Source organism: Sphaerodactylus townsendi, linkage group LG16 (assembly GCF_021028975.2).
Source record: "Sphaerodactylus townsendi isolate TG3544 linkage group LG16, MPM_Stown_v2.3, whole genome shotgun sequence".
Taxonomy (NCBI): Eukaryota; Metazoa; Chordata; class Lepidosauria; order Squamata; family Sphaerodactylidae; genus Sphaerodactylus; species Sphaerodactylus townsendi.
The window spans coordinates 9629234-9644234 of NC_059440.1; the positions used below are offsets into that span (position 1 = coordinate 9629234).

Here is a 15001-nt window from a genome sequence, read left to right on the forward strand (position 1 = left end):
GTTCTTATGGCGGCCCCCGATTGGGTGAGCTGCTCTGATGTCAAAGCAGGGCTGGGGGTGAGCCGAGCCCCCAATTAATTGCCCCGGGTCACTATGCTGATCAGAGCAGTTGATTGGGTAGCTGAGTCAGGGAACTAGCTCTGTCTTCACACAGGATAAATAACAGGCCTGGCCCCAGAGTGACCCTTGGAGGTTGGACTTGCTGGCCCTCAGGGTCTCTTCCAACTCTATGATTCTAGGATTTCACCCTCCCCTCTTTGATTGTGCCCTAAAGTTGCCAAATCCAGGTTGGGAAATCCCTGGAAATTTGGGGATATAGCTTGGGACAGGGAGGATTTATGGAGGATTTATGGAGTGCCATACAACCCCTCTCCAAAGCAGCCATTTTCTGTAAAACTGACCTCTGCAGTCTGGTGATTCCGGGAGATCCCCAGCCTCCACCTGGAAATTGGCAACCCTATTCTTCCCTATGCCCTACTTTGATATTTAGCTCGTTTGTAGAGTCTAATCTGAAATAAAGCCAAACCCCGGAAGCATTCCCACTGGGCTTAGCCCGACCTGAGAAAACAGTACAAGAACGGGAGTGTCTCTGAACATATCAAAAAAGCCTTGCCATCCCGCAAGCCCAGCCTAACCCCTGCTAAGAAGCACAAATCAACTGAATGCAAAATCTAATTTTTGTTCTGCAGAGCTGGGAGTGTTTTAATTAAGCACAAAAGAGATCTCCTCCTCTCTCTCTCCCCCCCCTTTCTCTCTCTAATTGATTTAATGAAAAGATTTATAATTAAAGAAAAACAACAGATCTTCTCTGGAGGAGGAGTCAGGCAATAACAGCATTCGTAACGGCAGCTGGGGGGAATGAAATGGGAAAGGGGATGTGCGCAATTTTAGGACAGAATCAGTCCAGAAGCACCCTATTCTGCCCCCAAGATACACAGTCAGGACTGAGAACCCTTATTAGGGGCTGGGAAATATCCTGTCCTGAAAGAAACTCTTGCCAGCCACCCTGCATTTGGGTTTTCTTGGCCCTCTGTGACCTAGCTGATGTGATTCCAGCAAAACAACAATATTTAGCATTACGGCCACTTTTTGGAGCAGTCCCCGCAAACAGAAAGCTAGCACGCCAAGCTAACAGAAGTGGTGAGAAGCACACTTTGCTAGTTTTCTATCTGCAGGGAGATTCTGATGTTAAGGAGCTGTCCACGGCCGGTTATCTCTCCACTGCAAATCTGCAGGGATGCGTTCCACCTGACCACTGCAAAGCTCCTCCACCTTCTCTGAGAGCCAGTGTGGTGTAGAGGTTAAGAGCTGGTGGATTCTAAACTGGAGAACCGGGTTTGATTCCCCACTCCTCCACCTGAGTGGCAGAGGCTTACCTGGTAAACCAGATGTGTTTCCGCACTCCTACATTCCTATTGGGTGACCTTGGGCTAGTCACAGTTCTCTCTGAACTCTCTCAGCCCCACCAGCCTCACAAGGTGACTGTTGTGGGGAGAGGAAGGGAAAGGAGCTTGTAAGCCCCACTTAGTCTCCTTACAGGAGAGAAAGGTGTGGTATAAATCCAAACTCTTCTCTTCTTCTTTTCCATCTATCTTAGTCTGCGTTCCTGCTCTCATTGCTAGCTTAGGATGACCCCTTGTCCTCTCCCTGCCCCTGGCACATGTGTGCATGAGCCCTAAAGTCTGGCCATGGGGACGGTAGGGGACATTTTTGCATGAGGTAATAAAAGTCTGGGTTCTAAAAAGGAGACTGATGTATTCCACCACCACCACCCCCTGCAACCCTGGGTGGAGGACACAGAGGGAGGGCATGCTTAGGGAAAAACAAATCCTCAGAAAACGGCCTCAGCTCAATTTGCATGCTTCTGTCTCATTTGCATTTATGCAGATTTGAAAGTCCCTGGCTAAGCACTGATGATGGGTTTAAAATAGAAAACTGCAAAGGGGGGGGTGGGGGAGAACAGTTGTGTGGTTGTGGTGGGCTTTCCGGGCTGTGTGGCCGTGGTCTGGTGGATCTTGTTCCTAACATTTCGCCTGCATCTGTGGCCGGCATCTTCAGAGGTGTATCACAGAAGAGAACTCTGTGACACACTGTGTCCAGAGCTGCCCTTTCTGAGCATATGCAGAGTGCATTGTGCTAGCCAACCCTCTGGGATCATTTCCCCCACACAAGGAAGCATTTATGCCAAGGCACCCACTGAAACCCCCCACAGAGGCCAAGGAAGAAAAATCCTTTGACAAGCAATGAATGATTAGCTCAGACAATTCACAAGACGCACTGTTAGTCACAAGGCTAAATGGCTTTTGGGAAAAAGCTTCGGCTTTCATGGAAGAGATGCAATTAGTTTTACTCAAAGAGCAATTAGCCTGCCAGCTTAATGGAACCTGCATTTTTAGGAACAGTATATCTCTAAACACCAGATGCAAGGGACAAAAAGCACAGGAAGTCTGTTGCCTCTTTGATCTGCTAGTGGATTTCCTGGAAACATCTGGGCCTTTTGGGTGTTGTGGGTTTTCTGGGTTGTACGGCCGTGTTCCAGTAACATTTTGCCCTGATGTTTCGCCTGCATCTGTGGCTGGCATCTTCAGAGGCCTTTAGTGGAAAGAGGTCGCTGGACAAGACGGCCATCTGTCTGGTTCAGAGGTGCTTTCGTTTACAGGGAAACCTCCTAGGGTGATACCTCTAACTGAAGGACAAGTAAAAAAGCCCCCGAAATTGGATATTGGTCCTATCCAAGAAGAAACATTTCAAATTCCTAGCTGCACACAGCACCCGCTCAAGTACCCTCGGAGTCCTCCAGCCCAAGCCAGCAATTCTGCATTGTGTATGTTAGTTTTCAAACCCGTTTGCTAGGAGAAGCACAAAAACAGCTAAATTGAGAACACAACAAAGCCTGCTTTAGTTCTTTCCAGAACAAGGATGCGATTCAGCCAGCTGCGCTCGGGGCCTCTTCAGAGCTCACCAGGAATCAAGATGTCAGCGCAAGAACCCCCCCCCCCCCCCCACGCCCTGGGCTGCCCCAGATAGTAAATATCATCCGCCCAGAAGTTCACACATGAACTCCCCTGTTTGCCTGCAAATCCCCAGACAAACCAGCAGGCTGTTCCCAGGCAGGCACCGACCAAGGTAAACACACACCCCGACGACAATGACAATGACAAATGCATCCCACCCAGCACAAGGAGAATGGGATCCAGCAAACAAGGCGTGCCTGTGGAGCAGCAGAGGCAACCAGCTCCGGTTCCTTCACGGAGCTGCTGCATAACAGCTTTTTCCAGGACAGCGGCTTCTCTGGGCTGCTTTTAAAGTGACTCTCCCCAGTCTGGGAACTCGGCTCCCCTTTTCCTTTTGTCACAAAGGGGACCGAGTCTAGCCCCACCATCTATGGCACCCTGCAGTGCTGAGCCTCTGCTGCTCAAGAGATATACTGCCTCTGAGAATGGATGCTCCACCTGCTGGGAGATTCCTCTGTTTTGAGAGAACGGTAAATACAGCCTTGCTGCTTAGCAGCCTGGGTGGATTTCTCGGCAAGGGGGGACAACGTTGCGGGTAAAAGGCAGCATCCACGCCAGCAACCCTGCCCCGCCCGTTCCTCTGCTGCACCCCAGTTTCATCTGCTGGCCGCCCCCCACCCGGCCATGGTCCAGCATTGGGGTAGCAGCGAAGGGGGGTGACTTGCAATCGAGCCCAGCGCCCTCGAGGGTAGATTCCCTACACTGGTGCAAACAATCCTGGAGCAGAATAAACCTGGCAGGGCATGCAAATAATACAAGCAGCAGCTCATCCCGGTGCATCGCCATAACAGGCGCAGCCTGGGCATGGAAATCTTGGCCTTTCGCCGCCCTGTGCCCACGTGCTGGGCAGAGAGGATGGCACAGCGGGCACACGAGCCCGCTGCCTGGGGCTGGCCAGGTGCGGCGGCGCGCCTGCCTTCCACCCCAGCGCCATGGATCGAGCCTCGGCGGCTGCTGGCTCGCCGTCCCGGGAGGCCAGGCTCGGGGGCTCGGCGGCGGCGCTCGGTCTGCCCCCTTCTCCCGCAGCACCCCTGCAGAGTCGGCCCGCCCGCCCCCAGCCCCCCGGCCGCCCGCGCCCCACCTGCCCGGAGTCGAGCGCCTGCTCCAGCAGGGCCGGCTGGTCGTGCCAGACGAAGGCGTGCAGCGGGAAGCGGCTCTCGGCGCTGGGCTGGCCGGCGAGGGAGGCGGCCAGCATCCTCCCGGTGCCGGCGCCGCAGCCAGGGGCAGGGGCATGGGCGCCGCGGGCCAGCCGGGCCGCCCAGGAGGAGGACGCCGGCGCGGGGGAGGCGGAGGCGCGCCCTGCTCCCGGAGCGCACCCGGGGGGGACGCCGGGGATCCCCCACCCCGCGACTGGCGAGGGCGGCCGGGCGGCGGGGCACCATGGGACTTGTAGTCCCCGCGCTTGGCTGCCTGCCTGCCTCCCCTCGGCCGTCGGACTCACGTGCGCGCCCCCTCCCCCGGCACCTGAGCGCGCGGCGCGCCCCGGCTGTCCCTTTGTGCGCTCGATCCGGGGGCTGCTGTTCTCAGGGGCGCCTGGGAAAGGAGAGGGGGGAGGGTGGCCTCGGCATTGGGGCTGGCGATGTTTAATGAGTTCATTCATGATCTGCGATGGAAGCTGAGCAGGATTGCAGGCGCCTTCAACTTGGTTGGCCCCGTTTAGCCTGCTGCTGTCCAATCTCCAAAACAAAGCAGGGCTGGCCCTGGTTAGGACTTAGATGGGAGACCACCAAAGTCACGGTGCAGAGGACAGCAGCAGCGAACCACTTCTGTTAGTCTCTTGCCTTGAAAACCCTCCTGGGTTGCCAACACTCCATGATTTTGGGACTTGGTGGCACCCAAAACACACAGGATGTATTTATTTATTTGTATTCATACTGCGCCCTCCCTGAAGGGGCTTTGGTGGCAAACAACAGTATTTAAACAATATAAAACCTCATAATACAGTCAGTAGAGAAGCAAGCCTTTATTGGCATAGACAACAGTACAACAATAATAAAAAACGGATTAAAAAGCATATACAATACTGAAAATAAATGTTAGGTCGAAGGAAATCTACTGGCGTTTAGTAATTTCCAGGAGAAAGTCTGTCACTATCATACAGAGAGAAGGATCAGGGTTGTCCAACAAGCAGTGTAATCTAATTAAATCGGAGAGATGGGGTAAATGTAAAGGAGTAAGATTCACATACTTGGATCTGATTTCCTTGAATCTGAGACAGTGTAGTAATTGGTGGGCCAGAGATTCAACTGAGCCATCGTTACATGGGCACAATCTTTTAGCCTTTTCTTGCTTATTAAATCTGCCATGTAACAAGGCAGAAGGCATAACATTAAACCTGGCAAGCATTATGGCTCTCCTTCATAATACAGTCAAAAAGCAATTAAAATAGTGACAACCAGTTTAACATATAATCACAGCTTACTAAAAACAGACAGCTGTACTGTAGTAGGCAGATTTACAGACGATGACAAATTGTGTAGGGTGGTGAAACCAAGTTGGATTTTGAAGAGCTCCAGGAGGGTCTCTCTAAATTGGGACCAAGAATAAGGTGGCTGTGCACGTTCAAACAAACATTTTTTTAAATTTTAAATATATGCTGGTGATCGGGCTGAAACTGATGAGGATAAAGATCCCAGAGCTGGGATACGTGATTTGCGGAAAACATCAAGTCCACTGTGCAGTAGTGAAAACAGAACACTCGATGCTACAGATAATTACTATTAGGAAAGGGAATGAACATAGAAAAGACAGGATTGTAATGCCCACAATCTGGCTTTTGGAATACTATTGATAATTTTTGTCACCCAGTCTGGAAATATGCCGGAGAAGATAAAATAACCACTAAAATGAGATGACGTTGAACAAAGTTTGGGGCTTCTCACCTTAGAAAAGAGATAGCTTTGAGTGGCGTTAACGATGGTTCATGATAGAGATTTATAAAACAAGGTATTGTACAAAGGGTTTTTCTTCCTCCACCATAGCACTAGAACTCAGCACCCTGCAAAGTCACTATGCAGCAGATTAAGTCAAAAGAATGCATTATGCACGTGGAACTCCCCACCACAAGGTGTAATGATAAACTCGAGCACATTTCAAAACGGAAATTTTTAAAATTAGCAGAAGAAGAGTTTGGATTTATGTCCCCCCTTTCTCTCCTGCAGGGAGACTCCAAGGGGTTTACAATCTTTCCCTCCCCCCCCCCACAACAAACACCCTGTGAGGTGGGTGGGGCTGAGAGAGCTCCGAAAAGCTGTGACTAGCCCAAGGTCACCCAGCTGGCGTGTGTTGGAGTACACAAGCTAATCTGAATTCCCCAGATAAGCCTCCACAGCTCAAGTGGCATAGCGGGGAATCAAACCCGGTTCTCCACATTAGAGTGCACCTGCTCTTAACCACTACGCCACTGCTATACCTCGATGACAGAGCTCATCGGGGTACAATACCATAGAGTCCCCCCTCCAAAATAGCCATTTTTTTCCCCTGGGGATCTGATCTTGGTTATCTGGAGATCAATTGTAATAGCAGGAGATCTCTGGGGCCACTTGGAGGTTGAAAACCCTAGTGACTGCCCTCAGGGTAAGAAAACTGGGATTGACCCATGCCTACAGCTGCCATTTTCCCTTCCCTTCTCTTTCTCTTCATAGTGACCATTTCCTCCCTCCACCATTGGGGCCTTTTTAAAGTCCTTCACTAATTGTCAGAACGATCTTCAGTCAGTGATTATTCCTGAAACAGTGACAAATTCAGTGGTGGGATCCAAAAATTTTAGTAACAGGTTCCCATGGTGGTGGGATTCAAACTGTGGCGTAGCCCCAATGGGGCTGGGCGGGGCACAACGGGGGCATGGCCGGGCATTCTGGAGGCGGGGCATTCCTGGGCAGGGCTGTGGCAAGGATGCAGCCGCTGTGCCGGTCCTTTGGCGGGAAACGAATGCACGCAGGCGCAGGCTGCCACGCATGCCGGTGCACCTCCTGTTAGACTGCTTCAAGTTCTGCGCGGTACTGCTGAGAGGAGGGGCGTAACTAAGGCAAAAATCACGTGGCAAAATCACCAATTAGTAACCCCCTCTCGGCACACCCAAATAATTAGTAACCTACTCTCAGGAACCTGTGAGAACCTGCTGGATCCCACCTCTGGACAAATTCCCAGTGGCCTAGAGAAGGTCATTCATCGTTCCTGGGAAATTGGGGAAACCGTGGGCAAACCAACCACGTAGAAGCCCTGTGGCTGCCGCCTCCCTGCGGCTGACCCCACACGATCCTGTCCCCATGTCGAAACCGTCCTTGTGTTTGTGGAGCTCAATCTGAATTTAGCCCGAGTCCTAGATTTCCCACAATGCCTTCACTGGGCCAAGGTTTGCTTCCCCTCCAACATTTTCTTGAATCAATCCCCTCCTCCTGGTAACTCTCACTGTTCCAAAGGATGGAACATTCCTCACTGCATGGGGCGGGGGATGGGGGGGGACGGCTCCCTCCCTGTATTTAGAGCTTGATCATACTGGCCTACAATAGATACACAAACAGCTTCCTTCTTCTGACTCTTTGGCTCGTCCCAGAATTTGTGGGTACCTGCAACTTCCAGGGAAAAGATTCCTGCATTAAGGAGGATTTTGTTACCGCGCTGCTCAGGGCAACACTTTCCTTGCTCTAGAGTATCCCGCTCTCGGCAGCGCCCAGGAACCCAAGCAAGACCCGACAAGGCTTGGATAAAATAAAAGTGATTTATTGAGATATGCTGGACCTATGTCACAGTCAGCACCTCTCATTTCACTGCAACAACTCCCAAGCTGTCTAGCAGCCCTACAGCACCTTAAGTACACTTTCTCCCGCCGGGAGCCCGGGAGCGTGAGAGACAGCCCACCACCATTCATTAACAGAATTCAAAACAACCAATCATTCATCTATAACATGCAGGAACCAATCAGAGTCCGATAGGCGTCCCCTTCTTGGAGTTTCGCGCCAGAGTAGGGCGAGGCGATGACATGTCCAGTGGTGGGAAAACACAAAGGTTTCCCCAGGTGTCCAGGGTCAGGAAGCAGAGAGTGATGACGAGAGCTTCCTTCTCTGCCTGCTGACGGGATTAGGCAGGGCGAGGCACTTCGGCTGAGATCTCCTTTTGTCCGCGTGTATCAGGAACTTTTACACATGAATAGGATGGGCCCAGGTGGAGCGGAGATGGCTCTCTGCCTTGGGCCAAGGAGGTTCCATATAGTCGCAAACACAAAGAAACTTACAAATCCTATTTTCCTAGCTAATACAATTGATTTCTACCTAGCTAACACAGAAAAGTAAAACAGATTTAACCTTTAATTCGAACACAGTCCAGAAGTGGAGGAATTTCACTTCTGGCTCCGCTATCAATTTGAGTAGGAGGGTCTGTGGGGACAGTGGATGATGTGGATTGACCGCCACTGTCGAAGCGTGGGCCATCTCTAATAGACCCCCTCCAGCCTGAAGCCTGTCCCCGGTCAGCAGAGAAACCACTGCACTCAGCATGCTGAGTCATGCTGGCTGGTGATCACCAGAGGCAGGCAATATCCTGACAGCCTTTGTCTTCCTTTCCAGGAGGAGCCCGCAGCTGATATTAGCTAGGAACCACAAGAGGCATAACAATGTCTGCAGTGTTTGGGGAGCGTGGCCCGCACGGCAAGAGAACTTGGCTTTGGGAGCCAGGGTGAATTTCTCAGCTGTGCCCGAAGGAAGAGAGCACATAAACAATTTTTTCCCCCCAAAATGAACTGCTCCAGATAAGGAAGATCTCAAAAAATATCTCCTAGAGCCAGAAAGGGGGATGAAATTTTGAAAGGGTAAAAAGTGAAGGAGTTTGGGGCACTGTTTCAGTTTAGGGGGAAAATATCTGAGTCTAGCAGGGATGGAGCAAGAGAGGTATGAAGAAGAAGAGATGGATTTATAACTCTCCCTTTCTCTCCTGTAAGGAGACTCAAGGTGGCTTACAATCTCCTTGCCCTTCCCCCCTCACAACAAACACCCTCTGAGGTTGGTGGGGCTGAGAGAGCTCCAAAGAACTGCGACTAGCTCAAGCTCACCCAGCTGCCGTGTGTCGGAGTGCACAAGCTAACCTGGTTCACCAGATAAGCTTCCACAGCTCAAGAGGCAGAGCTGTATAAGTGGGAGAGAAAGCGGAGGAAGAATGTGTTCACTTGCTCCCTGGCCCCTCCTTACAGCGGTTATCAAGGCAAGAGATATTCAGAGGGGTTTGCTGTTTCCTGCCTCCACATTGTACCTGTGGATTTTCACGTGGTCTCCCATCTACATTCTAACCTGGGCCAACCCTACTTAGCTTCTGAGAGTTGACTGACAGTCTCCTCTGGGCCATCTAGGTCATGGCCAAGCAATGTGACACAATTAAAAACAATGCATGAGAAACAGCACAAACCATATCAGCAACAGTGAGTAAAGCCAGGTTGCAAAATGTAAACGCAGTGCAGCCAAAACAGTCGAATGCATACAAAGTTGGCTAAGGATACAATAAAACTGTGTCATCCATGCAAGGAACAAAGGGGGGGGAAACCATGTTGGCCTCAGTTTCACTGATGTTAAACCCGTTCTCCAAATAATTCTGCAGCGTGAGACAAGTGTTGGTGTTGGAACTTTGTGATGTCACCATGCAGGCTTTTCCATTGGGAGGTTTCAGCAGGCTGAGCCAAAGGCAGGCAATGTTTTCAGGGACCATGAGCTGCTCAGCGGGCACATTCCTACATCTTACTTTCCTCTCTACAAAGTTGTTTGAAGAAGAGTTGGATTTATATCCTCCCTTTCTCTCCTGCAGGAGACTCAAAGGGGCTCGCAATCTCCTTTCCCTTCCCCCCTCACAACAAACACCCTGTGAGGTAGGTGGGGCTGAGAGAGCTCTGTAGAGCTGTGACTAGCCCAAGGTCACCCAGCTGGTGTGTGTGGGAATGCACAGACTAATCTGAATTCCCCAGATAAGCCTCCACAGCTCTAGTGGCAGAGCGGGGAATCAAGCCCGGTTCCTCCAGATCAGGGATCTTCAAACTACGGCCCTCCAGATGTCCATGGACTACAATTCCCATCAGCCCCTGCCAGCATGGCAAAATGGTAGAGCTCATGGGAATGGTAGTCTATGAACATCTGGAGGGCCATAGTTTGAAGACCCCTGCTCCAGATTAGAGTAAACCAGCTCTTAACCACTTCGCCACTGCTGCTCCTTTGACCAGACGGGGCTAGCAAAACAGGAATGTAGGGTACAGTCTCGGAAGTGATATTTAGTCCCTGATGGCACAGTCACCTATCTCTGTCCATAGAACTATCCATAGGGGAAGCCAATGGCAGCATAGCGCATGGCTTGTGTACAAGAGAAGAATTAGCAAGCCGAAGTCAGACACACTAAGGCAGTCGGGAGATTACCAGCCTAGAAATCTATGGGGTAAACACGCATGGCATAGTGAGCTGCTTCCAGCTGTCCTCTTTCAAATAAATCAGGGGAAAGTGCAAAAAAGGGTTGGGGTGGGAGGGATGGGACCAGCTTTTGGAGCTGGGGTTCCTGGGCATGGGCAAAGTGTGTTCAAGCAGGGTTTCCTTGTCTGAGAGAGAGGCAGGGATGAAATGTATGCCCCCCTTAGAGATTCAGCCATGGCTAGTTCTTAAATGAGATGTTTTGGTTAGTGTTTGACGTGCAATGGGAAGCCAGAGGGCATCTTCATTGGGGTTCTCTCTGGAAAAGGGTGACCAAAGTGATTGAGCCAGATTGCAGTCCAGAAGCACTTTAAAGATGAACAAGATTTTTTTTGGGGGGGGGGTACACATTTGAAAGTAAGACCCCTCTTCATCATCCAAAAAATCTCATTCTCTAAGGTGCTACCGGACTCCAGTCTAGTTTTTCTACTGCAGTTCAACAGAAACTCCCTCCGGAAACAAAGGCTCATTCTGCACATGCAGAATAATGCACTTTCAAGCTGCTTTCAGTGCTCTTTGAAGCTGTGCGAAATAGCAAGATCCACTTGCAAACAGTTGTGAAAGTGGTTTGAAAATGCATTATTTTGCGTGTGCAGAAGGGGCCAAAGCGACTGAACCACCGATAGGGTAAAAGGTTTGGCTTCTTTTTCTTTCATTTAGGAAAAAGCACCAACTTAAAAAAGAAGCAGCTAGATTTGAATCCAGTGGCACTGTAGAGACTGGCAAAATGTTCAGGGATCCTAGGAGGAGTTTTTAAACAGGGGAAACAGGGGAGGGACTGGAGAAGATCCTGATAGCTAGCTGCATTCTATCTTGCTGAGTTTGTTTCTCTCTGCTCTAAGAGCTGAAGGTCTCTGTAGCCACAGGGCTCAAATTCTTCGGCTACTAGTTTGTCTGCATTGGGAAATGCACTGTGTCTCCCCTAGGGAGAAAAGCAGGGTATAAATAAATAATAAATAGGAAAACAAACATTTCCCCTTCTGAATCTTACCTAAGACTCGTATGAGGTTAGGTCTGTTGTCAGCGGGCTCAGGGAAGCCAAAAGAGGCAGCCGCTGTGATAGAGCAGCTGTAGACCTGCCCTGAGAGACCTGGATTCAGATCCTCACTCTCTGCAAATCAAGCTGGGATTATGCCAACCTAACCAACCTCGCGGGGTTGTTATTAAGAGGATAAAAGAGGAGGGGAGAGCGCTGAGCACCGTGCAGGAAAAGTGGGACAAAACTGTACTCATGTATTTGTTTTGGTGCAAAACATAATTAACTACCTACCCAAAGTGATGGGAGCCACTAGCCCAAATGGTTCTGAAAGGGTACTATACTCTGTTCCATATAAAGATGTTAGTTTGGTCAGTTGAGCTGCAGCGATGGAGAAAATGGTATGCTTTCGCATTAGCATATAAGTCCCGAACGAATCTGAGAATTAGCATTCATTTGTCAAAGCCATTGTTTTGTGTATTATCGAACATGGCACTTTGATACAACAGCATTTATGCCAAAATGTATTTTTACTTTCAAATGGATGGGGGTGAAGGGAGCAGGACTAGGTGGGCACTAGGACCCAGGCGGATCATTCTACAACAAAGAAGGTCCAGCAGGTTTTGTTCTGGGATGGAGGAATATGCAATGTACTAACATCTTTATGTGGAAGACAGGTGCATGTCAGGACCAGTTTTAAGCAATGGGCAGTGGTTCTCAACCTTCCTAATGCTGTGACCTTTTAATACAGTTCCTCATGTTGTGGTGACCCCCACCCATAAAATTATTTGTGTCTCGGTTCCTAAGACCATCGGAAATATGTGTTTTCCGATGGTCTTAGATGACCCCTGTGAAAGGGTCATTCGATCCCCAAAGGGGTTGCGACCCACAGGTTGAGAACAGCTGCTTTAGATGGTGGTTGTGATTCTGAGCCCCGTCCTGGATTTCTTCAAAGGGCCCCAGAATCACTCAGACAATGTTCTGGTTTGGGCCTTTCAAAAGTTAGAGACCAGCGGGATGGAACCTCCATGCGCAGAGGCAGTGAGCTTAGTGTGAATTCGGGCTCAGCCCCTTGAGTCACCTCCAGGATCCAGCTAAAAGAAGAGAAACCATGAGACGCCCAACTATGGAAGGCCAGCAAAGTGGGGCAGTCGTTTCCAGCCAGGGTGGGTGCCAAAAGTCCCAACCGCAGCATGAGGAGGACCAACCCCACGGCACGAGACAGCAACGTGCAAGCCGTCGAAGTCCCACAGAGCTGTTCATCGCACCGTTTACGAAGAGGAGCGCGTCCAGAGCTGCATCACACCAGTTCCCCAATTCCTTCCCCCCGCCCCGCAGCCCCGTATCCAGAACGATTTTGTTGGGGGGGGGCATTCTTTGGTTCAGGGGGCAGTTTAGCACGGGGGGAAACAGTCCATTCAGGTGTCTCCAGGCCAGGCTGTGCTGCTGGGTGGGGTGGGTGGGTGGGGGGGTTGCAAATTCGAGGGGGAGTTCTCGCCCCCCTCCTGCCCCCCACTGGCTACTTGCCTGCGCCGCAGCCAGGAAAGACCCCCCCCCCTCTCTCAGCCCCCCGCCCCCTCGCCCCGCCGCCCCCTCGGACTCCGCCCAGCCGACAGGAGGGGGCGTCGCTGGGTCGCCGGCGGCAGGCAGGCAGGCAGGCAGGCAGGCAGCAGCGCTCCGGTGGGGCACCGCCTCGCCTGGGCCAGCCCTGCGCGCCAGCCAGCGGGCCCGGCTCCTCCTCCGCGGGGCGGCCCTCTGCGCCTGCCTGGCTTCCTGCAGGAGAGGAGGAGGAGGAGGAGGAAGGCGGGCGGACGCGCCGCTCAGCCCCGGGAAGCAACGGCGGCGGCGGCAGGAGCGGAGGGGCCGGCGGCGGGCGCAGGGGGGTCCCGCGGGGCGGCGGGGCGCAGGAGGCGCGGCCCACGCTGGCCGCCTCGCCGCTCAGGATGGCCCGGAAGGTGCCGCGGGCGGAGGTGTGCGCCGACTGCAGCGCCCCAGGTGAGCCGCCCAGCCCAGATCGGCCTGGCCGCCGGGCCTGCTGCGGGGGGCGATGCGCCGGGAGCCCTCGGGGGGGGGCGGCGGGGACCCCCGGCTGGCCCGCGGACCCCTCCCCGGCCGCAGAGGGGGCCTGGGCATCCCCAGCGACCCCTCCCCCTGGTTTCCGCCTCTCGCCCCCGGACATGGCCCTCTGAGGGATGCAACCGGGCCTTGGGGGACCCACCCCCCCTTTTCCCTATGACCGAATCAAGGATCTGGTCCCCCCCACCCCAACACCCGCTGCTGCCTATCACTCTCTTCCTGGTCTGTCTCCCCCCCTTTGGCAGCGTGCTTGGGGGATGCAACCCGGGTGCATCTTCGCCCTCTGGACAGGGTCCTCCTTGGCCTGCTCTTGTCCCCCCCCACCCCCCCAAGTCCATTTCCCTGCTTTTTGAATGGGAGTGTAACCCACACCGGTACTGAGAAAGAGAACCCGGTAGTCCTGGCGTGCCCCCCCCTTCCCTTGTTTCCTTCCCTGGCCCTTCTCAATGTGGCTTGAAGGTCTTGCTGGGGAGACGGTGATCTCCTTGGGATGCCCCCCGCCCCCAATTTGACTCTGTGTGGGTGCATTCTGGTTACATGCAGTAGCAGGTGCAGAAGAAGCCCGGCCTTGGACAGCAGCTGGCTGGTACAGCCCAAAGTCTCCAGGTCCTTGGCTGTAATTTCCAGTTCCCAACTGGTTTTACTTGGGTGGGAGGGGGAAGCATTCATGGGTCAGAGTGCGCGCCCGGCTGGGGCTGGCTGGATCTGCAGCTTTGCCTGTGGGGTTTTGATGGGGACCTTTCCGGTTACCCCGTCATGTGACCTTCTGGGTCGGCTATTGCAGACCTGGAGTATGTGTGAGTCTTTGTCTCTAGTTTGAGACTCAGGGCACAGCTTTTGCAGTGGTTTACCATGATATGTGGACTGGGTTTCTTGTTAACTTTGCTTTCCTCAGAAACATGCAACTTGGCTTGCTTGTTGGAGCTCTCTGTAAGTTGCTCCACACGTTTGGATTTGATGTGTGGATTTGACCCCCTGGAGAACTGTTGTTTCAAAGGGTATGAAAGGACTAGATGTGTCACGCCAGTCTATGAGGGCCTGTTCACAGGTCTCTCCGTTGATATGCGAGAACCAGCGCTTGTGGATTGAGAGAGAAAGCATGTCTGGTTAGAGATACCTTTTCATCTCTTTTATGGGAGGAGCTTTTATGGGTCAATTCAGGTAGAAGGTCCTAGTTGTTGTGGTTTTTCCAGGCTGTGTGGCTGTGGTCTGGTAGATCTTGTTCCTAACGTTTCGCCTGCATCTGGCGAACGTTAGGAACAAGATCTACCAGACCACGGCCACACAGCCCGGGAAACCCACCAAAACCAGTTGAATCTGACTGTGAAAGCCTCCGACCATACATAGAAGGTCCTGGGTTCCATTCGTGGCATCTCTGATTAAAAAGACCAGGCAGTAAGCGATGGAAAATACCTCTCTATGTGAGACCCCAGAGAACGGCTGCCAGCCCAAGGAGGCAACCTGGCCTTGGTGGAGCAATGGTCGAATTTAGTGAAGGC

The 15001-nt window shown here is 52.3% G+C and overlaps 2 protein-coding genes across 2 annotated transcripts in view; one reads left to right on the top strand and one right to left on the bottom strand.

Moving 5' to 3' along the window:
• Positions 1-4492, bottom strand: part of ANKRD13B (ankyrin repeat domain 13B) — a 34158-nt gene extending 29666 nt beyond the window's left edge. The window contains exon 1 of the mRNA XM_048519274.1: positions 4096-4492. Within this exon, the coding sequence (XP_048375231.1) occupies positions 4096-4209 (114 nt within the window). The 5' untranslated portion in view covers positions 4210-4492. The remainder of the gene's footprint in view (positions 1-4095) is intronic.
• Positions 4493-13072: 8580 nt separating this feature from the next.
• Positions 13073-15001, top strand: part of GIT1 (GIT ArfGAP 1) — a 58463-nt gene continuing 56534 nt past the window's right edge. The window contains 1 exon segment of the mRNA XM_048519281.1: positions 13073-13421. Within this exon segment, the coding sequence (XP_048375238.1) occupies positions 13370-13421 (52 nt within the window). The 5' untranslated portion in view covers positions 13073-13369.